Below are 24,458 nucleotides of genomic sequence, written 5' to 3'. Positions count from 1 at the left end.
CAGAGTACATCTGCACAATGCACATCTAAATGCCCCGAGGGTGACAGATTCAAAGTTGGCCACCGGCACGCCTGACCCAGTAATGGTCACTCACGTTTGTAAGCTCTGATGTCCCAAGTGTACCTGACTCCAAGATGGCCACCTGCACTATCAATCATTGCGTGAGTGCTGAGGGAGGCCGTTTACCGATGGCTATCTTCTGTTTCCTCCAACAAACCCCTCACCCTCATGACTTGCCACTCCTACCATGCTCAGAGAAGAATCTGTTCCAGCTCCACTTGCTCTTCACTGTGAGTTCGTGCCTGTGCTCCAGTCCTAGATGAGAAGTGGCACTTCACTGCCCCTCTGTTGCCAAAGGTCTCCTCAGTTGGGCTTCCGGCAGGAAATCCCATCTCTCGGGTCCTTAACTTGGGTGGCGGGCTGTTACCAACTAGGTGAGCCCATCCCACGGGTTATATCACCTAGCTATAACGCACTTGCCAGGGCAGCCAGGGTATTGGAGAGCTGGTGCTCGGGTAAAGGCAAAAATAAAATCACAGTTCGTCATAGCCGCTGTAGAAGAGAAAGGACATACTCTCTATCCCGTAAAATGCCTGAATTTGTAGATTACTAGCATGCAGTGTGACAAAGTGCATTTGACATTGACATGATAGTCTAGACTGGTGGTTGTCAGGTTTTATGTGTCTACTGTATGACTTGACTAAAAATATATGTTTTCTTTTCCCAGTTTGGTCAATTGCCAGCTTTTGCCACATCAAGTCATGACAGTGGGGGTAATCATGAGTTGGGTGGAGCAGCAAAAATGCGGCAGTAAAGCTATTACTGCTGCATGCCTGCTCCACCACATTCCCGAGTTTGAGCGGAAAGTGGGAGATTTACCTCCAGCCTTTTGCTGGAGATAAATCTTGGCACTTTCTGCCCATTTGCAGCGCTATTAACGCAGCTCTATTAGCGCCATGGTGGACCCAATGGGAATGGGGACTTACCACGCCCCTGCAACTTGGGATCCGGACCAAGTTGCAGTAACGAAATTTGCGTTGGCAGTATCCCAGCGGATTTACCACGGGGATACCGGCAAGATTGTGATAGAGACCATTAGCATTTAAATGCTGCCTTTGGTAAATTCCTCAAATAGAAAAAAGATAAAAAAAAGAAGAGCATCCGTGATGATTTTGGAATTTAACATATTTGGCTGCTTGCTTCCCCTTGGATGAGTGTTCTAACCTTTTGTGCACCAATATTCTGGTTGTGGTGTATACCCTAGAACAGTTTGCTCATGTGCATTGCGGACAGCGGATGCAGGTGTTCCAATCTTTGTTGAATGAAAAGGAGACACCTAATGGCAAAATTCAATGCCAGGTATGTGCTGTCAAGGGGACAGCCTTTTGGGCATAATTAAGCATTACATTTAAGAGCTCCAAATGTACCTCCACCTCCCCCAACCTCACAAACAAGCATTGGCAAAGCCAACAGTTTGGGCTTTTATGCAGGCATGGTATAGGAATGTACAAATGGCTAATACCTGCCAACAAGCCAAAACTGTTGGTTTTGAGGTGGCCAATAGCGAACAGAAATGGGCATAGGAATTAGCACGCCCAAGGGCTGTCAATGGGTGGGTAAACAACTAAACACCAACTGGCTGTGTATCCCTCTTTACATGCCATCTCTCTTCTAGCTGTACTCCAATGCACATGTTTTGTTTATAGGTGGTGCTTAGGCGCCACCTAATAGCCAAAACTATAAAGGGAAACATTTGTTATTTGCTTTAATGTACCCTGCAAAGCCTGTGTTCCCGGCTGGATCAGCAGACTATAGGTACATTATTTTAGTTTGGTAATACTTAATTTCATAGCAGGTCAGTTTGCTCGCAGCCCATTTACTTGTAAGCATTTTACCACATTTTATTGCAAAATAGAGATGGGGGTTGAGTTTAGGTATTTACAAAGGTGAGGGCTGTAGGGGGGTGGGAGGAGTTGTCAGAGGGTCCATTCCCCCCGTCCCTCATTTTTTGCGGGAACATTTGGTAAAAATAAATTCGAGCAAATGGGCTTTGAGGAATGGCTGCAAGGAAATCACAGAGATCCTTTGAGTTTTACTGATGGCCATAACAAAGCACCACCCTCTTGCCTGTGTGCTGTTGGGTATCTTAGGTTTTTTTAAAATTATTCTTTCCTTTTTTTCTTTTTGGTTCATCAAACTCTTTATCGAAATACCTTGTATCTTACTTTGCCATGTTGATTGTTTGGTATTGTTATATGACTGTACCTTTGCTACTTTTGTTGTGCCTTTGGCTAAATTCTGAAGCATTCAGAATTTAGCCAAAGACATAACAAAGTAACAAAGGTAGAGTCATATAACAATACCAAACAATCAATCTATTCAGCATGACACATTGCTGTGGATCTACTTTCTGTTGTAAAGAAAGAAACTTCAGGTATATGTTTTCCAATGGGGCCTTGCCTTTCTGTATATTGCTTTCAGCCCGGTACTGTAAAGTTGCTTTGTTTTAGCTAATAAAAGTCTATGGGCCTCATTACACGGATGGCGGAGAACCATGGCGCTATTAGCGCCATGGTTCATGCCGGTAAAATACCGGCACCGCCTTGGCGGAAAGGGGAATTACCGCCCCATTCCAAGGTTGGTGGGGCGGTAATTCCCCCTTCCACCATTGCCCTTCCCCATTCGTATTTTTGCCCCATAGGGCTCAATGGAAATGGGGAAGGCGCTAATTACGGTACCGCAAATTGCGGTACCGTAATTAGCTCCCTGGGTCCCTTTGCGTGTTGGTTTTTAACGCCTGCAAATAGCAGGCGTTAAATCCCCCAACCCGCAAAGGGACCTCGTAGTAAGGCGATAAGGATTTACCGGTACCGATATTTTACCGGTACCGGTAATTCCTTACCTCCATCCGTGTAATGAGGCCCTATGAAACAAAAAAGAAACAGAAAATGTAAAGTAGTAGTAAACCGTACAACTACTAATAAAATATGATGTTTATGTAGCACACTCGATTAAATGGCACTCATTACAACACTGGCGCTAAACCATGGCGCATCTAGCACCATGGTTGTTGTCGGTATTGTAAAGAGTCCGCCAATGTTCAATGGGGAATTACCACCCCATTCCAAGGTTGGCGGGGCGGTAATTCCCCATTGAACATTGGCCCTTCCCCATTCCCATTTTTGCCCCATAGGGCTCAATGGGACTGGGGAAGGCGGTAAGTACGGTATCGCAAATTGCGGTACCGTACTTACCTCGAGAGTCCCTTTGCGGGTCCCTACTTTAACGGCTGGTCTAGACCAGCTGTTCAGGTCGGGTCCCACAAAGGGACCTCGTAGTAAGGCGCTAAGTGGTTAACGGTGCTGCAGCCTTGTTTAGGGCACCGTTAACCACTTAGCGCCAGGGTCCTAAAGAGGGCCCATGTCTCTTTTTGCACCTAAATAGAAGATGCTTTTTTCCTAACTCCAATGAAACACATTTATCATTCTTGGAATGATGAAAGCCTGAGGCAGATCTACTGGTTGCATTACGAACTCTTCAGCAGGCACACTGAGACACTGAGTTACATATTACATGTATAACAGTGGAATAGAGTTCAGAAGGTATGCGGATGACCAGTCAAAAGCAGCATGAAAGCTTTGTTTTCCACATCAAAGAAAAACTTATACATGAAAATACATATATTTTATAGCACAGACATTAAATAATCGGTGACAGTGCTGTAAAATATGTGCAGGGGCCCAACCCTGGCCAATATAATCAGTGCCGGCCGACAAATCTGGCCATAGTAGATTCAGCTCCAACAGCAGAAACGAGGCGAAAAGAGTGACTATTTTGCTGGGTGCAAGAGTGAAATACACAGAATGTAATTTACATTTCTTTAAACTCCCTGCATTGTGTATATCTTTCAAAGACCTAAGAAATATATTTGACATAATATGATGTGTGTGTGCGTGTCGCTGTCAGACTGCCTACTGTAAACTTTGAGCCCTAAAAGACAATTTTGATCAATTACTTTTGTTCCTGGAAAAGAAAGACATTGACATTTCCCTTTTAAATTAGGGAGCTGCTAAAAAGTGTAATAAAACCTCACTTTCGACGATTGCCTTCTGCAGCAGGTCATTCTGGGTTTCTAGAATTGAGCGTAGAAGCTTTGGGAATGCACCTGTGGGTGAAAACAAAAGGATTCAAATTTCAAAGACACAAGTACCTGCTTTTGCAAAGTTGGCATCACTGTTTGCGTAAGTAGAGCAAAGGCAATAGAGGAAATAATACAGAGCTATGTTATGTGTTAGAATGCCACGTTATGCCTAGTTATGCTATGGGTTGTGTGATGAATCCTGCAGAGTCATCACTAAACCCCAGCCTAAGATCTCCTCCCATATGGCAAGGGAAGGCAGCCGCTACCTGATCCTAACCCTAGGGGTGGTAACATGAGGAAGGATCACATGGGAGGAGATGGCTGTCGGGGGGAAGTGGTGACTACTTTAGGAGAGACACAGTATTCATCTTCCTGTTAGGATGAGAGTCCTAAATTTCCCAAATACCCAAAGGCATGCTGTCACTGCATAAGTCCCTCCCATGAAACTACCCAAATAACATGTTATGAAAAGTTATGTAACCAGAATAAGGTTTGCACCATGGGAGTCCATGAAGTAAATATGACATCCACTAATTGTTATGATTCTATCTTAAATAGAGGTCCTAACTCAGACAAAATTACACCCCTTTCAAATATTCCCTAACTCTGATAACTCTCAGTTTACAAAGCAGCAAATCAGTAAAATTTAACTAAAGATAATTAGACCAAAACCACTATGGACTTCAGGTTCCATAATGCCTGTGGTACGCGAACAAGGAAGAGGGGCTCGAAGTCAATGAAGATCAAAGGTGCCATTGAATCTAATGAGCCGTCTAGTTATTGTAGTGTAAGGCCCCTGAGCGGGACATTTAAATGCAAGAAGAAACCACGGCAAGAGGGGGACATGGAAGGAGTAACTGAATCAGGTGCAGTCTGAGGTGCTGGAATTGCCGGAGATACAAGAATGCCAGATGATGCTAATGCAAGAAATGAAGGCGAGCAGCGTTGTCGAGTGCGCTCAGCGGAAAGCAGCGTTAGGAAAAGAATCACCAAGCTGAGAGGGAGGTGTGCTCCCAGCCCAGCGTGTGGCGGCTCGGTGTTCGAGTAGCCTTGAAGGATCAACAGAGCTGTCAAAGCTCCATGAGAGAGTGTGCAGTCCACCAAAGGTACGCAGAAGCTGGCAACAGAGCGGGCAGGACACAGGCGGTGCGGCGCAGCAGCATACTGCTAAGAGGAGACACAGAAGAACACCAGCGAATTGGCCTGATGCTAAAGGTGACCCTGGGGCGCTCCAAAGAGGACAATTGTCAGCAAACCATGATCTTGCATACCAAAAAAGTGAAGAAGCAGTACAGAGGTGACAAGGGCACAATTTCGATTATATGGGACACCAATTGGGGGAAAGTTGTAACCTGCATTGCCAACGACCAAAAGGCTGTAAAGAGACATTACAGAAGTGGCAAGGGCACAATTCCTCTTATATGGGACACCAATTGGGGCGAAACTTGTAACCCACATTGCCAACAGCCAAAAGGCTATAAAGAGACATTACAGAGGTGGCAAGGGCGCAACTGCCCTTATATGGGATACCGACTAGGGGACCCCTGTAACCCATATTGTCAACAGACAAGAGGCAGTAATGAACGAGTACAGAGGAGACAAGGGGGCATAATTCCCTTTTATGGGACACCAATTGAGGGAAAATTGTGGCCTGCATTGCCAACAGCCCAGAGGCTGTAAAGAAGTAGTTAAGAGGCAGCTTGGGAGCAATTCTCCTTTCTTGAGTTTCCAGTTTGGGGAAACCTGTACCCCATATTGCCAAGAGTCAAGAGAATATAGGAAGAGGCAGCCACTGTTCAGCACTCCTCACAAGAGATACTGGTGTGCAGAATCTTGGAACAAATACTGCCACTAAGAGTTGTTTTAGTTGTAGGAGTTTTCTTCCTGGTAGGTGAGCATGCCAGGAAAGGGACCATAGCAGTTAGTCTGGGCAGGCGAGTATACAAGGAAAGAAGAAGATGATTTGAAGAAGTGTATTTGTGACAAAAGATGTGGTGGAAAGAACTTGGTAATTCAGATATTTCACAAATTGTTGCATCATCGAAAGTAGTTGCTGTACATTCCTAACAAAAGGGTTTCATTTGAAGAATACGTGTGATATGCTAATCATTGCTTGGCATGCTGAAGAGAACAATTGCCTTGGTTTATGAGCTTGTTTTTGTTAGAAAGACATTTGCCTTGCCATGGAGGATACCTTGAAAAACTACATTTGTTTTGAGTTGTGAACCATTTGCTTCACCAAGAAGGATACTGTGGAGAACAACAGTTGTTTTGGTTTGTGAACTTGTGATTTGATTCAGGGGAAGGGGGCCCAACCCTGGTCACAAGGAGTACCTTCTAAGTTTGAACTGTTATATTGTCTTGTGGAACTGAGGACTGCCAAATATTCTTTGTATAATTTTGTTGAGTGTATTAGTGTGAGGGTCAGAGGCCTTTGGACACTAGGTAATTTTTCTTCAGTTTTAGTTGGTATCATACGAAAATTTCGACTTACTGTGACATGCCCATTACTGTGTCTTTATGCAGAACATAAATCCCGAACCCAACTACAACAACTAAGGGGGTTGGGGGTTACAGCGGTGTCTCCCGCTCCTCTTAGTCGTTGTAATGTGAGTCAGGGGTTGCAGAGGTGTCCCTTGCTTCCATTAGAAGGATAGTGGAGGACAAGAAAGTTAAAACAATTAAAATAAATAAAATAAAAACATGACCCTGCAGCGCCAGCCCCAAACGACTTTCAGGCCGATTCATGGAATAATTAGCGCGGCGCAAGTGGGCAAAAACGTGCGAATCGCAGTGGAATAGCGAAAATCGCAGTGCAATTGCGAAAATCGCACGAAAAGCAGCGCACGTCGATTCATGGAAGGCCGTGCGCGAGAAAACCAGCGGATGTGCGATAAAAAAGTGCGCGGCGCACGTTGGCGCACAGGCCATCTAACAGCGTGCGCCAGGTCACAGCGAAAATCGCACAGGCCACAGCGAAATTCGCACATAGCGCGGCGCACGCAACAAAAGTAGGCGGAACACGGGCGTAACACTCGGAATGGGGAACAACTTGCCAAAACGTGGGCGTCACGGGGGAAGTACAGGGCACAAGTGCGCGGAACGCCCACACGCTCGCCTACAACACGTATTCATGGAATAGAATAGGGCAAAAAAGCGCACGCTCAAACCAGCGCACAGGCACAAACACGACCGCCACAAGAAAGCAGGCGGTAGCGTCTCTGCGGCTGTAAGAAATGTGCGCCAAAAGGTGCGCCAACAAATAGCACCTATATACTGCCATGATGAATGTCCCATACTGTGGCCCTCCAGGAAAAATGACGTGCAAAGGGGTACCCACAAACACGGACACCCGCTGACAAAAAATACGTGTGCGTGTATACCGGGGTGCGCGGGAAGTCTAACACGCGATTTCAGCAGGGTACGTGCATCACAGGGGTTCGCGTGAAGTTATTCACGCGATCGGGCCTGGGGGAGCGGGCTACGTGTATTTCAGGGGTTCGCGTGAAGTTTCACACGCGATCGGGTCTGGTGGAGCGGGCTACGTGTATATCAGGGGTTCGCGTGAAGTTCCTCACGCGATCGGGCCTGGGGGAGCGTGTTACGTGTATATCAGGGGTTCGCGTGAAGTTCCTCACGCGATCGGGCCTGGGGGAGCGGGCTATGTGTATATCAGGGGTTTGCGTGAAGTTTCACACGCGAATAGGCTGGGCGTGTGTATTTGAGGGGTGCGCGGGAAGTTCCACACGCGAATAGCCTGGGGGCGCGTGTATTCCAGGGGTGCGCGGGAAGTTCCACACGCGAATAGCCTGGGCGCGTGTATTTCAGGGGTGCGCGGGAAGTTCCACACGCGAATAGCCTGGGCGCGTGTATTTCAGGGGTGCGCGGGAAGTTCCACACGCGAATAGCCTGGGCGCGTGTATTTCAGGGATGCGCGGGAAGTTCCACACGCGAATAGCCTGGGCGCGTGTATTTCAGGGGTGCGCGGGAAGTTCCACACGCGAATAGGCTGGGCGCGTGTATTTCAGGGGTGCGCGGGAAGTTCCACACGCGAATAGCCTGGGGGCGCGTGTATTGCAGGGGTGCGCGGGAAGTTCCACACGCGAATAGCCTGGGCGCGTGTATATCAGGGGTGCGCGGGAAGTTCCACATGTGATTTGACAGTGTGGGTCCTCCCAGGTGTACCCTGTACACCCTCCACGGCCCCTGCAGGCAGCCCACACCACAGGGGACTACCCTGCATCCCTGGTCATGTCCCGCAGGCAGCCCACCCACCATGGGCATGCCCCCCAGCAAAGGCACATGTCTCCTTGAACTAATGACCACCAACTCATGTCCCCTTGCACCCCCACCCCCAGCACTGTGGGGCACCTGCCAGCAGGCACCCACCCATGTCCAACTCATGTCCCCCACCACCCCCCCCCAGCACTGTGGGGCACCTGCCAGCAGGCCCCCACCCATGTCCAACTCATGTCTCCCACCACCCCCACCCCCCAGCCACCAGGGTCACCCTTCACCAGGCCCCCACTCATGTCTCCCATCACCCCCACACCCCAGCAGTGCAGGGTGACCCTCCACCAGGCCCCCACTCATGTCTCCCACCACCCCCACCCCCCAGCCACCAGGGGCACCCTCCACCAGGCCCCCACTCATGTCACCCACCACCCCCACACCCCAGCAGTGCAGGGGCAGCCTCCACCAGGCCCCCACTCATGTCTCCCACCACCCCCACCCCCCAGCCACCAGGGGCACCCTCCACCAGGCCCCCACTCATGTCTCCCATCACCCCCACACCCCAGCAGTGCAGGGGCACCCTCCACCAGGCCCCCACTCATGTCTCCCACCACCCCCACCCCCCAGCCACCAGGGGCACCCTCCACCAGGCCCCCACTCATGTCTCCCATCACCCCCACACCCCAGCAGTGCAGGGGCACCCTCCACCAGGCCCCCACTCATGTCTCCCACCACCCCCACACCCCAGCAGTGCAGGGTCACCCTCCACCAGGCCCCCACTCATGTCTCCCACCACCCCCACACCCCAGCAGTGCAGGGTCACCCTCCACCAGGCCCCCACTCATGTCTCCCACCACCCCCACACCCCAGCAGTGCAGGGGCAGCCTCCACCAGGCCCCCACTCATGTCTCCCATCACCCCCACACCCCAGCCACCAGGGGCACCCTCCACCAGGCCCCCACTCATGTCACCCACCACCCCCACACCCCAGCAGTGCAGGGTCACCCTCCACCAGGCCCCCACTCATGTCTCCCACCACCCCCACACCCCAGCCACCAGGGGCACCCTCCACCAGGCCCCCACTCATGTCTCCCACCACCCCCACCCCCCCAGCACTGTGGGGCACCTGCCAGCAGGCCCCCACCCATGTCCAATCCATGCCCCCCTGCACCTGGGTCCCAACATTCCCCAATCATGTCCGTAATGCCCATCCTCCCCTGCCAAAAGGCCCAACCAACTATCACACCCACCCACATATCAAAGGCAATTACATGTTACAACCCCAATTTAAATAATGCAATTCAACACATGTCTGTCACACACAATGGCTGCAAGTGAATGACAAAACACCCAACATGACATGCCTGAAAGCAATGAGATGATACGACACATTGAAGATTAAAATAATAATATGTATTGAACAGCAAGTAGAATGGAAATGAAATAAGAAAAAACACAAAGCAAATCAAACAAAACAAGATGAATGTCCAAGAAAATAATCTGAAAAATTAAAATAAGCCAATGAAGAACCATGAAGAAGATCATCCTGGGTCCATGAGCCCAACCAAATTAAACCTAACTATGACTACTAACTAAAAACTGAACTATATACAAAAAAGTGGTGCATTGTCCAATCGCAACCAAAAGAAAAATCAAAAAAACAAAGGAAACCTAACCCTAACTATACAACTATATACAAAGGCAGCGGGCTATTCGGACGGCTCACTGGTTGTTGTCATGGGCCAGGGCATCATCGAACTCCTGGTCAATGGCTTGGAGGCGGGCATGTTCCCTGGCCCGAGGTCCCGCAGGGATAACGCAGTGTCAAGCTCAAACTCCCTGCGAAGACCCTCGAGGCACTCAGCCCGCCTCAGCGCCCTCCGCATGGAGTCCTCCGCCCTGACCATCGTGAGCCGTTCCTCCTCTGCCCGCTGCCGCTCCGCACCTATCCGCTGGCACAACCGCTCCCACACGGAAGCCACTCCCATTCCAGGGTTCTCCTGCCCTCCGGCCGATGCCTGCACCCCTGATGTTGATGGCCCCGAGCCATGATGCCTCCCACGTTGAGCCTGCTGCTGCCTCCGACGCAACTGCCTGTGCCAGCACGACGGCATCCAGGCTGATGGAAACCACCGACGCCGTCGTGCACGTGCCCTGCCCGATGATGCCGTCACATCCTCCATCTGCTGGGGTCCAGTTGCTCTGGTGTCCACCCCTGCTGGATCTCTGACTCCCGACTGTGGCAGGGATGGGATCCCCACCGAGCTGGCTGCATTGGTCGGGGCAGGTCCACAGGGGGCCCTGGTGGCATCTGGGCTGGAAGACGGCAAGGAGAACGACTGGTGGATAGCCTGCACAGAGGAGGAGAGGGCCGCCACATTGGCCAACACATGCAGGACACCCCCGAACATGGCCGATCCCAATTGGGCCACGTCGGCACGGTGCACTTCGTGATGACGTGCGTGCTCCTCCCGGGAAGCACGCACGGCATCACGAATCACAGCCGTGCGCATCGCGACCCCAATCAGGACCTTCTCCGCACGGCCAGGGGTTCCCACGTCCGCAGGTGGAGGGGAGTCAGGTGACATGGACATCCCCTCTACCTGCGGACAGGCCTGGGACGGGGCATCCCTGCTGGTGCATGGTGGTGCACTCACAGGGTCAGGGACAGCGACATGCACAGGCCCCTCCACGGTGACCTGTGCTGCCTCCTGCCCCTGGCCCTGGACTGCACCACTTGCACCAGCAGGGATGCCCCCACCAGGCCCCATGTGTGCCCCAGTGGCGGCCTCCTCCTCCTCTGTGCAAACCACCAACCTGGATGGCTCCTCACCGTCTCCCACCGTAGCAGGCCCCTGTGGGGGCTCACCCACCCCTTCCGCTGCAGCCGTGGGGGCATCCCCGCCGCCTTGCTCCACAGCGCCGTCTCCGCCCTCTTCTTCACTAGCCGCTGCGTAGAGGGAGACAAAGAACACAAGCATCAGGGCACTGTACAATGGTCCCCTAGACAGGAAGCAATAGCAGATGAGCACCACTGTCAAAGTACACTTCCATCATGTCCCTCCACAACACATGGGTCAGTCCAGGCAAAACACACACAGTAACAGGCATGGTGCATGCCATGGACATTTCCATGCATGTCCAATGGACTCTTGAAACATTCAATGATATGTAACTCACATGCATCATGGCTCATGCCCATCACATGCACACACTTCACCTCAGTCACATCCATCTGGCCCCAAACACACCAAACACAGCGGATACAAGGGTAATTTGGCTGCTTTACTGAATCTGTGCATCGTCACACACATGTGTCATGCATCCATGGCATGCACAAGTCACAGACACGCAGGTCAGGCACACAGACATGGCTACCATATATGTACCTGGCATCAGCACCCATCCCTCACCCCCACCCATGTCCAGGTACAGAGACTGGCATGCTCTCATGTTCAAAATCTGCATAGGGCTCCCCATGCGGCATTTCAACACATGCAACAAACATGTGCATCACACATCACTGGTCGCACATGCATTACCATGATGTCCCTGCACACATACATGCATACATGGCCTATGGCACACATACAGGCAAGTATCATAGAACCAGCACACCGCAACATGCCCTGTCTCACACAGTAATGCATGGACACTTACCGCTCAACTCCAGACGGGCCTCCCTCTCAAGGATCTGGGCGTGGAGCGCTGGGCGTACGCGTTCCAGGACCCTCATCTGGATGGAACTCATGCGGCCCCGGCCCCCCTCCACGAGGCGCCGGGCCTTCACAAGGGTCCTGGACCTCAAGTCCTCCCAGCGCTTCTTGATCTTCAGGATGTCGCGGGTTGCCACCCCCTCCGCGTTGATGGCAACCACACAGTCGGCCCAGATCCTCTGCCGTCCTTCCTTGCTGGCGCGGGACGATCCAAAGAGGGCATCATACTGCCCCAGGACATGCTCCACGAGGACACCAACTTCGGTGACAGTGAAGCTGGTGCCCCTCTGCCCCTCTGGCCTGGGGTTGCCACTGGTGCCAGATGTGGAAGTGCCCGACATGGCAACCCCAGAGGCAGGTGTGGGTGGGCAACTGGGTCCTGGGGCTGGGCTGTGGAGCGATGTAATCCCAGTCGGGAGTCTTCAGTTCCAGCAGGGGTGGACACAGCAACTGGACCCCTGCAGATGGCTGATGTGCAGGCACCAAATGGCAGGGCACGGTGGCAGCAGGCAGGCAGGCAGGCAGCAGCAGATGGCACGTGGGAGGCTGCTCGGGGCACTGGGGGGCAGTAACTCGGCCTTCTGGGCAGGAGCGTGGGCTTCCGTGTGTTTTCGCGTGGCCAGCTTGATACGGAGTGATTTGGCACGTGAAAATCCTGCACGTCAGCGTGAAATCCGAGGAAAGGCCCTTAGCGCGTAAGCGCGTCAGCACGCATACGCGATTCTATTGGACCAGAGTCCCTCAGCGCGTAAGCGCGTCTGTGACGTGACCCGCACGGGTGTTCCCCACTCAGCACGTGATGACGGGGCACACGTGGAGATACTGCACGTCAGAGTGTCATCGCGTGTAATTGGACAAAAGTGCGCGTACACGCGATTGGCCTATGTACGTGTATTTAATGGGTGCGCGGGCACTTACACACGCAAGTACGTCAGCGAACCTGTATCCCGTGGTGCGTGTGAATTTCCACACGCTATTGGACTGGGAACTCGATTCCAGGGGTGCGCGGGTCACACGCTGTATCCCGTGGTGCGTGTGAATTTCCACACGCTATTGCACTGGGAACTGGATTCCAGGGGTGCGCGGGTCACACGCTCGCCTAGAACACGCGCAAAGCATAAATTTGCGGACTTTAACAATAACAAGCTCAGACGGCAGGATGAACATACCGTTCCTAGCAGCAGTGGCATTGGGCTACCAAAGGAGGAGGAGGAGGATAGTCAGGGCCAGAATATTCACACCCAGAACCAGCCTTTTCGGGATGCCTGATGACCAGGTGTATGGGAGGTACAGGTTTCCACCACACATCATACTGGACCTGGTGAGTGAGTGGGAGGATGACCTCACATCACCCACCCTGTGCTCCCAAGCACTCAGCCCCCTGGAGAAGGTCCTCAATGTACTTCACTTCTTAGCCACTGGATCATTTCAGCGGACAAGTGCCATAGTGGGTGGGGTGTCACAGGCCACCCAGTCACGCTGCCTACACCAGGTCTTGAACATCATCACTGCACGCCCATCAGTCCGCAGGCACATATACCTGCCCAGAACACCTGCAGAAAGGCATGCTGCCGCCCTGGATTTTTACGCTGTGGCACGATTCCCCAAAGTGCTAGGTGCCATCGACTGCACCCATGTGGCTCTACGTCCCCCCAGGGCATCTGAGCACATCTATAGGAACCGCAAGCACTGGCATTCCATCCACGTGCAGGTAGCATGTAATGCCAAGGGAATCATCACCTCAGTATATGCCAACTATCCCGGCTCCACCCATGACAGCTTCATTTACCGAATGTCCACCCTAAGCCGGGACCTAGAAGCTGGGCGGCATGGCGATACATGGCTGCTTGGTGAGTATGTATGCCACTGCACATGCATGCATGTTGGATACTGAGCAAGGTCACAACCCCACCAATGATACCAATCACCACCTCCACAGGGGACAGTGCCTACCCTCTCAGCCCCCACATGATGACGCCAATTCGGAACCCCACCACGCCACCCCAGGTAAGATATAACACAGCCCACATTACAACCAGGGGCATAGTGGAGCGCACATTCGGAGTGCTAAAGTCACGCTTTCGCTCCCTTGACCGTTCTGGCGGGCAGCTGTTATACGCTCCCCCAGTAGTGTGCAGGATCATAGTGGCAGCATGTGTCCTGCACAACGTTGCAACACGCCGGGGCCTGGCCGTGGACATGGTGGAGCGCACATTCGGAGTGCTAAAGTCACGCTTTCGCTCCCTTGACCGTTCTGGCGGGCAGCTGTTATACGCTCCCCCAGTAGTGTGCAGGATCATAGTGGCAGCATGTGTCCTGCACAACGTTGCAACACGCCGGGGCCTGGCCGTGGACATGGTGGTGGCCCCACATCCCCAACCACATGCACAGCCACTGCGCATGGGAGGGGAAAGGGCACGGGGGGAGGCAGCCCGTACACAGCTAGTGGCTAATTACTTCACATAGAAATCACACCCCTGTGGAGTGCACACTGCCCTGGCACATTCCATCTGACAATCAATGATGACTCAACCTGACACTGATCCTGAATGTCTGGAGAATGAACCGGGAATACCATGTCAGCCTGAGATTGTTCACCTGGAAGTGTCACAATGTGTGCATCCCTACCCACACAGACACCACCAATGCAGTTTTGTGAAGTTACACATGGAAGCAGCTAAAATGAATACCCACTTGCAAAATGCAACAAGAGGACAGTGCCATGTCAGCCAACCCAACCCCAGCACCGCCACACGACACACCGTGCCATGTCATGCTAATTGCAGGTAAACAAAGTAATCCCCACAACATGACATCAGTCTCACTATGTACAGTGGCACTATTATAAACCTGCAACACCTGAAATGCTCACAGCAATGCCGGACCAACAACATACTTGAGCACGTAGTACCATTAACATGACATCACAAATGTTACATATTAGTAGTCTCACCACCTGGAAATGCCTGCACTCCCACCACTACCAACTGTGCAGTGTTGTCGCCATGTAGAGTTGTAGGTGCACTGCTGCCAACATGGTCCCCATCTCCAGACTAGAGGTCCTTGTGTGGACATGAGGAAGGGACCTGCAAATTGGGAGGTAGACACAGAAGAAGAGTTACACATCAATGCAACATGCAGTGTACAACACAACAGCAATATGCACTATGAATGTATACACAGTATTGACTACAGACTGGCCACACAGCTCATGGGAGTCCAACGTCACTGTGTAATTCACTGTCACTTGGGCACACCCTTTGCAAGCCCATGGAAACGGGAAGCAGGAGGGGTGTGTGTGACTCAAACCCAAGCATCTGAACCAAATACATTACAAGCCTGCATGTGCCCAGCCACAATGCAGCGTATGCCCACAGGAACCACGGAAGCCAACAGATCGAAGCCAACAGATCGTCCCAAAAAAATTGGGAATAAAAGAAATCAAAATAAAAATAAAAATAAGAAACAATCAAAAATGGCCATTGATGGGCCCGGGGGGGTTGGGGAGGCCACCCAGGAGGTCCGAGGACAGGATGCACACCAGAACCCACCTGCGTGGATCCTGGGAAGATAAAACACCTCCATGGGCTCATGGCCCACACGGCTACCCTATTGTGGGAGTATCACTGCTGTCGCTATTATCACCCTGTGCAGCTGCATCCGGAGGTGGTTGCACTATGGGAGGCAGCCCACGCAAGGCCCTAGTCTGCTCCTCCATGGCTGCAAGCATGCGGGTGTGGTAGGTCTGGTTCTGGAGGATGAGTGTGCGGAGGTCCCCATGCAACAACTCACGGGATGCCCGGACCTCCGCCCTCGTTGCCTGCATCTCAGCTGAGAGCGTACGGGTGAGACGCTCCAGCTGCTGTTCTGTCCTTTGGTGTGTTGAAGCCTCAAGCTCAACAAGAGTCGTCCTGAGGTGAAGGAGCTCCTGCCTCAGGGCTTCCCTGTGGCCCTGGGACTCAATGGAGATGGCCTCCTGCAGAGTCGCCAGTGCCGCCCGCCTGTCCCTGTTGGACCCCAACATGTCCTCCCTGTGTGACTGGCAGATGGAGTCGGTTGCCTGCTCTAGTCGCTCCATCAGCCTTTCTGGGGGGACAATGGAAGTGGCCACCCTATCCATGGCCTGAGCCATCATCTCGGATGATGCAGCCTGTTGGGTTGCCATACCGTAAATGCATTGCTCCCATGCGGTATTGCCGGGTGGCGTACGGCCACCACGTCGGCGGGCACCACACCTGTCTGGGGCAAGGCGAACTGCGCCTTGCTGTGCCGGCACTGCCTGAGGCTGCAGGACTGCATTCCCCCTCTGATCTGCTGGCCCAGGAACAGGATCAGATGTCGCGGAGTGTGACCCTGCATCCGTAACCACCGAAGGCGTAGCTGCCAACACTGACATCCCCATGGAGGGTCCTGACCCTGGTGCAGGTGGGTGAGACAGAACAGAATCCCTCCCTGGAACACTCACCTGCGACGGCACGTAGGTCTCATCCGAATCAACACCTGAGTACAGCTCGGGGGAGGTGCAGCCAGAGACACCCCTTGAGAGCACGACCTGCAGCACTTGTGGGTTCTCCCCCACCACCACACCACGTCCCTCACTGGTGGTTGGTCGGCCCTCGGACCCCTCCTGGGTCTGCACCATCTCCACAACCCCAGCAGTATCAGGTGCGTCTTCCCCTGCAAAGACATGAAAACAAAGAAATGGAAACAGGCATTAGCACCATGGCACACAATGAGGGCTGAGAAGCAAGAGAACCAGTACTTGATTGACACATGTCCCACATGACTAAAACCCTCCCATGCATGCACCCTCACTGCGTATGAAGTGCAGGCAAAAGGCACACACTGATGACACCAAGATGGAAGATGAACACATTTTCTGCATGCTGCCTGGCAGTGGCATCACACATTGGCCTGTGATTGCCAGGTGAAACACACATGCCATCACACAGATGGCATGTACTATTGCAATTGAGTGAAGATGGAGAGGAGGGCAGCACCTATTCATTCAGTCCAGTTCCCGCATGTAATTGCTTTTCTAATTCTAACAGGTCAGATTTTTCACCTGGAGCTGCCAGTCTGAAATGGTCCAATTGCACAGGGACATGTGTGTACAAATGATATCCAGGTAACAAAGTCACTCCACTTTACCATACCCATGTCAGACATGTGACTAGTGGACAGCGACATGCCTAGTGAAAGTGGTGGAATGCAAACAAACTGACTGAATGAACAGTGAAAAATAAGCAAATATGTTGTGGCAAGGTGACACTTCAAGGGCAACTGGCGTGCAGTTGGCCTAGATGTCTACTGTTGGCAGAAGGGATACTGCTATGGCCAAATGCAGCTGCGCAGGAAGGATTGCATGAAGCACATGGCTGACCCATACGACTCAGGCGCACACACTCTCACCTGGCACACAAACAGAAGCCCTCACACACCACACACACCATGCACATGGATGACACACACATGCATGTGCACTCACCGGACAATGCCTCGTAATCAGCCAGATCTCCCACGCCTTGGATCTGTTCCTCCGTGACGTAGGTCCCAGCGACTGACTCATGTGAAGTGAGTTCCATGTCTACTACTGGAGACCCACCTCCAGTCACTAGAGTTGCGGCATGACTTGAGGCCAGCTTACTCTTTGCCCTGCGCTTTAGGTCATTCCAGCGCTTATAGCAATCATTGGCTGTGCGCCTCACAATTCCAAGGGCACTTACGATGTCCGCAACGGTCTGCCAGTGTGCCTGGCGTTGTGCAGGTGTGGTCTTGGATCCTGCAACAATAACCATCTCGTTGTCATGTCCGGACACATACTCGACAAGTGCATTCAGTTCGTCATCCGTGAAGCTGGGCTTCCTGGACGGGCCGGACTGTGTAGCCGTGTCTGGGGCATCAGCCTGTGCCGGACGAGCACTCTTCCTCTTCCGCTTGGAAGGTGGTGGTGATCCTGAGTGTCCTGCGCCGCTCTGGACACTAGGGGCAGGAGCCCTGGTGGACTCTGTATCAGGAGTGTGGGATTGCACACTCAGCATGGGAGTTGGTGCAGGCATTGGGTCTAGTGTGATGGTGTCAGGGGGAATGTCAGCAGCATGGACTAGGACCGACACTGTCCTGGCTGGGTGTGTGAGGGCTGGGGTGGATGGAGCCGCAGCTGCCCCTGCAGCCTCTCCGCCCTGCCTCCTTGGTGCAGCAGATGACCTTGCTGCCCCAGATCCACGTGGCATGATGGCATCAACGTGCACCAGCGCACGTGTCGTAGCCCTGCTGACCTGGAAGTCAGCCATGGAGTCAGCCAGGTCTGGTGCCACAATGGGCTGGTCCAACAAGGGCTGAGCATGGATGGTGTCAGCCACATCAGCCTCAATGGGAGGGGGGAAGGGGGGGGAGGATTATGGGTGCCCGTGACTGGTCCTCCACACATGGGGGGACAGGCTCACCCTGCAAGTTACGACCACGTCCCCTACCGGATCCACCACGGCCACCACTTGTGGCTCTTCCACCTTTGCCACCCTTACGGAATCCTCGCCTCCCAGCCATGGCACTGATGTTAATGTGCGTATGGGAGTGGATGTAGACTATTGTCCTGGGCAATTGGGGGTCAAAGGGGTTGGGTACCAGATGGTAATTGTACCCTAGTGCTCTAGCAAGGCTGAATGTAACCCCTGGGGAAAGATGACGGGTCACGCAACGCACAGGAGGCCCAAAAAAGGGAGATGACGTGCACGCAACCCCTCCTAGACCACGTGTGCAGAAAGAAAAACCTGCACTACGCTGTGGCACCCAGAAACACAAGAATGAACGTATGCGTGTCACACGCAGCCTAGAATGACCTCTGAAGGGGTAGGCTACACACGGGGCAAGCACAGATGTTAGATACGTGCGTGACTCACCATCTGCCTGGTAAACGAGCGTGTAAAAGGAGCACGTTTGGTTGGCAACACGCCCGCCAAAAGAAGATTTGTACGCTGTCTGAGGAGACAGGACAACAGTAGAAGGGAACACTGTTTGAGGGAACAGGCCCAGGTAAACCAGTAAAAGCGAAAGAAGAGAAAAATCTGTCAGAGGTAACAGGGAATACGAACTTGAAACGCCGTGAAGTAAATCGCGTGTGAAACGACAAGAAGTACAGAATTCACCCACTCGCTTTCCACGAAAAGCACGTACAAGGAAGTGGTGTTCTACGCGTACCTTTTATACAGGCCCACACGTCCAGCGTCACTTACGCGGCGTGTACGCGCTAGGGCCATTTCCTCCAATTACACGCTTTGTCACTTCTGAGTGTACGGACATTTCCTCCAATTACACGCTTTGTCACTTCTGCGTGTAGGGACATTTCCTCCAATTACACGCTTTGTCACTTCTGCGTGTAGGGACATTTCCTCCTATTACACGCTTTGTCACTTCTGCGTGTAGGGCCATTTCCACCAATCACACGCGATGAGACTCTGACGTGCAGTCTTTCCACGTGTGCTCTGTCATCACGTGCTGTGTGGGAAACACCCGTGCGGGTCACGTCACAGACGCGCTTACGCGCTGAGGGCCTTTGGTCCAATAGAATCGCGTATGCGTGCTGACGCGCTTACGCGCTAAGGGCCTTTCCTCGATTTTCACGCTGACGTGCAGGATTTTCACGTGCCAAATCACTCCGTACCAAGCTGGCCACGCATAAGCACACGGAAGACCACGCTCCTGCCCAGAAGGCCGAACTACTGCCCCCCAGAGCCCCGAGCACGCTCCCACCTACCATCTGCTGCTGCCTGACTGCCTGCTGCCCACGTGCACTGCCATTTGCTGCCTGCACATCAGCCAGGGGTGCTGTTGCTGTGACCACCCCTGCTGGTACCGAAGACTCCCGACTGGAATTCCATCGCTCCACAGCCCAGCCCCAGGACCCAGTTGCCCACCCACTCCTGCCTCTGGGGTTGTCATGTCGGGGCAAACACCATCTGTGACCACTGACAACCCCCGGCCAGAGAGGCAGAGGGGCACCAGCTTCAGTGCCACCGAAGTTGGTGTCCTGGTGGAGCAAGTCCTGGGGCAGTATGATGCCCTCTTCGGAAGTTCCCGCGCCGACAAGGAAGGACGGACTCGGATCTGGACTGACATCGTGACTGCCATCAACGCGGAGGGGGTGGCAGTCCGGGACTTACAACATGTCAGGAAGCGCTGGGAGGACTTCAGGTCCAGGACCCTGAACAAGGCCCGGCGCCTCTTGAAGGCAGCGGATGCCAAGGGGCGCCGGGGCCACTTGTCGGAAGAACAGATGGGGGTCCTGGAACGCATATCCCCAGCGCTCCACATCCAGGTCCTGGAGAAGCAGACCCGTCTGGAGTCGAGCGGTGAGTGTACATGCATCCTGATTGTGAGCAGTGCGTGTGTTGATTATTCGGTATTGTGCAGGTTGCACATCTGTTTGTATGGGGTCGAGTATGGGTGGGGGTGTACATGGCCGTGGGGCTGACACATGCGAGGGCTGTAATGTGTGAGACATGGATGGTGCTTGTGTGTGTAGGCTTGCATGGCAAATGCAGTTGTGCGTGCACACATGTTTGTATGTATGTGTATGTAAGTAGACATGTCCGTGATGTCACGCATGTATGTTGTATTGGGCTGCATGTATGAGCACTGTGTACATGTGCATGTGTGTGTATTTGACAAGGGTGCAACAGTGATGCAACATGGATGCATGTGACTGCGGTATGTGTAAGCCTGATTGGCAGATGTGACATGGATGCCCGTCTGAACAGTGCGACACTTGGCCGAGCTGTACACATGCATGCAAGTGTGGTGGTGTGTGTACATGTGTGGTGCACTTCCTGTGTTGCATGTGATGTCTGGGTCAACTTTGGCTGCTCATGCTGTTGTATGTGTATGGATGGTGGTGGCAGTTGCGATATGGCTGTGGTATGGCTCATGTGCGCGAGTTGCAATGACATGTGTGTTGGGGATTGTGATGACATGTCTGAGGTTTGCCAATGCCACTCATGTGCAACTGTCATGTGTGTATGTGTCCATTGTACAGTGCCCTGATGCCTGTGTTTTGTTTCTCCCTGTCTGCAGCGTCAACTGATGAAGAGGGCGGAGAAGGTGCTGTGGAGGAGGAGGCCGTGCAAGCACCAGAGACGGGGTCTGGAGGTGGGGATCCCACTGGTGCTAGTGGTGCAGTCCAGGACCAGGGACAGGAGGCAGCACAGGCCGCCGCGGAGGTGCCTGTGTGCAATCCTGTCCCCGATCCTGTCCCTGCATCATCTTGCACCAGCAGGGATGCCTACGTCCAGACCCGTTTCCAGGCAGGGGATGAGCTGACGTCAACTGGCCTTCCTCTGCCTGCGGACGTGGCTATCCAGGTCCGGGTTGAGCCTGTCCTGGCTGGTGTGGCGTTGCGTCAACGGGCCATGCGAGGTGACCTGCAGTCTTTTCATGGAGAGACTGCACGTCATCTCGAATGGCTCGTTGACCACGTCAGCCTGCTGGGACAGGTCACCCAGGCCGGATTCCTCCGTCTGATGGGGCTTGCTCCGACCCCCTCCTCAACTGGACCCCCTACGCGCCAGTCGTCCTCTGTGCCATCTTCCCACCCATCAGTCACCTGGGTGCCCTGTGGAGCTGCCTCTGACGGTGCGGCCAGGCTGGTGGAGGAGGCATCCCTGCCACAGTCGGGAGTCGGTGGTCCAGCAGGGGTGGCCACATCAACAAGTGCACCCCAGCCGGCGGAGGATGTGCAGGCAGCAGGAGGCAGTGCACGGGCAGAGGCAGAGCAGCAGCAGCAGCAACATGGTGGGAGCCATGAAGGCTCGGGGCTTTCGACATCGGAGGGGCAGGCATCGGCCGGAGGGCAGGGGGACCCAGGACAGAGAGTGTCTTCCATGTGGCAGCGGTTGGGCCACGCCATAGGTGCGGAGCGGCGGCGGGCGGAAGAGGCGCGGCTCACAATGGTCAGGGCGGAGAACTCCATGCGGAGGGCCCTGAGGCGGGCCGAGTGCCTCGAGGCAATCCGCAGGGGGTTGGAGGAGGACACAGCGTCGTCCCTGCGGACCCTCGGGGCCATGGAACTGGACCGCCTCCAGGACATCGAACAGGAGTTCGATGATGCCCTGGCCCGGGACACCACAGAGTGAGCCGCTGGACTTGCCCGCCGCCTTTGTATATAGTTCTTTAGTTTTAGGTTTCCTTTCTTTCGTATTATGATTTGGAGTCGACGGACGCTGCTCCACTTTTTGTATATAGTTGATTTTTAGGTAGATTTTTTAGTAGGTTTCCTTTGTTCAGTTGGGCTCATGGACCCTTGTTATTTTTGTACATAGTTCTTTATTGCATGGAGATTTTTTTACATTTGACTTTGGACAAATTTTTTTTCTATTTGGATTTCAAGTTTCATTTTTTCATACAGACATGCAGCTTACTTTTTTCTCATTCACATTGTAGTTAGTTTTCTTTCTTTAGCATTCTTATTTTTTTTCAATACAATTTTGTTTGCATACTTCACTGTGTGGTATCATCTCATTGGTTTCATGCATGTCATGTTGTGTGTTTTCCCATTCAATTGCAACCATTGTGTGTGACGGACACGGCTTCATTAGCTTCATGAACATTGGGGGTGAAACATGTGATTTCCATTTCCATGTGGGTGAATGGGTTACTTGGTAGGGCTTTTTGGCTGTGGAGGCTGACCATTACGCACATGATTGGGGATTGTGAGGACCTGGTGGGGGCTGCCCATGGTGGCAGGGCGGTGGGCGGTGGTGGGAGACATGATTGGGGGCCTGGTGGAGGATGCCCCTGGTGGCTGGGGGTGGGGGTGGTGGGAGACATGAGTGGGGGCCTGGTGGAGGGTGCCCCTGCACTGCTGGGGGGTGGGGGTGCAGGGGGACATGAGTGGGGGCCTGGTGGAGGGTGACCCTGGATGCTGGGGGGTGGGGGTGGTGGGAGACATGAGTGGGGGCCTGGTGGAGGGTGACCCTGCACTGCTGGGGTGTGGGGGTGATGGGAGACATGAGTGGGGGCCTGGTGGAGGGTGCCCATGCACTGCTGGGGGGTGGTGGTGCAGGGGGACATGGGTGGGGGCCTGGTAGAGGCTGCCCCTGGTGGCTGGGGGGTGGGGGTGGTGGGAGACATGGGTGGGGGCCTGGTGGAGGGTGCCCCTGGTGGCTGGGGGGTGGGGGTGGTGGGAGACATTAGTGGGGGCCTGGTGGAGGATGCCCCTGGTGGCTGGGGGGTGGGGGTGGTGGGAGACATGAGTGGGGGTCTGGTGGAGGGTGCCCCTGGTGGCTGGGGGTGGGGGTGGTGGGAGACATGAGTGGGGGCCTGGTGGAGGGTGCCCCTGGTGGCTGGGGGGTGGGGGTGGTGGGAGACATGAGTGGGGGCCTGGTGGAGGGTGCCCATGCACTGCTGGGGGGTGGTGGTGCAGGGGGACATGGGTGGGGGCCTGGTAGAGGCTGCCCCTGGTGGCAGGGGGGTGGGGGTGGTGGGAGACATGGGTGGGGGCCTGGTGGAGGGTGCCCCTGGTGGCTGGGGGGTGGGGGTGGTGGGAGACATTAGTGGGGGCCCGGTGGAGGATGCCCCTGGTGGCTGGGGGGTGGGGGTGGTGGGAGACATGAGTGGGGGTCTGGTGGAGGGCGCCCCTGGTGACTGGGGGGTGGGGGTGGTGGGAGACATGAGTGGGGGCCTGGTGGAGGGTGCCCCTGGTGGCTGGGGGGTGGGGGTGGTGGGAGACATGTGTGGGGGCCTGGTGGAGGCTGCCCCTGCACTGCTGGGGGGTGGGGGTGGTGGGAGACATGCATTGTTGATCAGTAGTGCAAGGTGACATGTGGGTTGGCTGGGGGGCATGCCCATGGTGGATGGGCTGCCTGCGGGACATGAGCAGGGGTGCAGGGTAGTCCCCCGTGGTGTGGGCTGCCTGCAGGGGCCGTGGAGGTTATGGAGCATACACCTGGGAGGACCCACACGGCCAATTCACATGTAGTACTCCCCAGAACCCCTGAAATACACATACCCTGCAGAAATCGCGTGTGGAACTTCCCGCGCACCCCTGGAATACACATACCCTGCTGAAATCGCGTGTGGAACTTCCCGCGCACCCCTGAAATACACATCCCTTGCTCGCACTGGGCCAATCGCGTGTGGAACTTCCCGCGCACCCCTGGAATACACGTACCCTGCTTGCACGGGGCCAATCACGTGAGAGACTTCACGCGAACCCCTGAAATACACGTAGCCCGCTCCCCCGGCCCGATCGCGTGAGAAAGTTCACGCGAACCCCTGTAATACACGTAGCCCGCTCCCCCAGGCCCGATCGCGTGAGGAACTTCACGCGAACCCCTGAAATACACGTAGCCCGCTCCCCCAGGCCCGATCGCGTG

General features: G+C 54.0%; 1 protein-coding gene across 1 annotated transcript in view; it reads right to left on the bottom strand.

Moving 5' to 3' along the window:
• The window catches only part of IZUMO4 (IZUMO family member 4), a 1,032,821-nt gene that overhangs the window by 361,409 nt on the left and 646,954 nt on the right, over positions 1-24,458 (bottom strand). The window contains exon 3 of the mRNA XM_069620420.1: positions 4,094-4,165. Coding sequence (XP_069476521.1) covers positions 4,094-4,165 — 72 coding nt within the window. The remainder of the gene's footprint in view (positions 1-4,093; positions 4,166-24,458) is intronic.

The sequence above is a fragment of the Ambystoma mexicanum genome, chromosome 1p, assembly GCF_040938575.1.
Source record: "Ambystoma mexicanum isolate Mex_15411 chromosome 1p, UKY_AmexF1_1, whole genome shotgun sequence".
NCBI lineage: Eukaryota > Metazoa > Chordata > Amphibia > Caudata > Ambystomatidae > Ambystoma > Ambystoma mexicanum.
The sequence above is the reverse complement of the archived record's forward strand: the minus strand, read 5'-3'. Positions and strand labels throughout refer to the sequence as shown.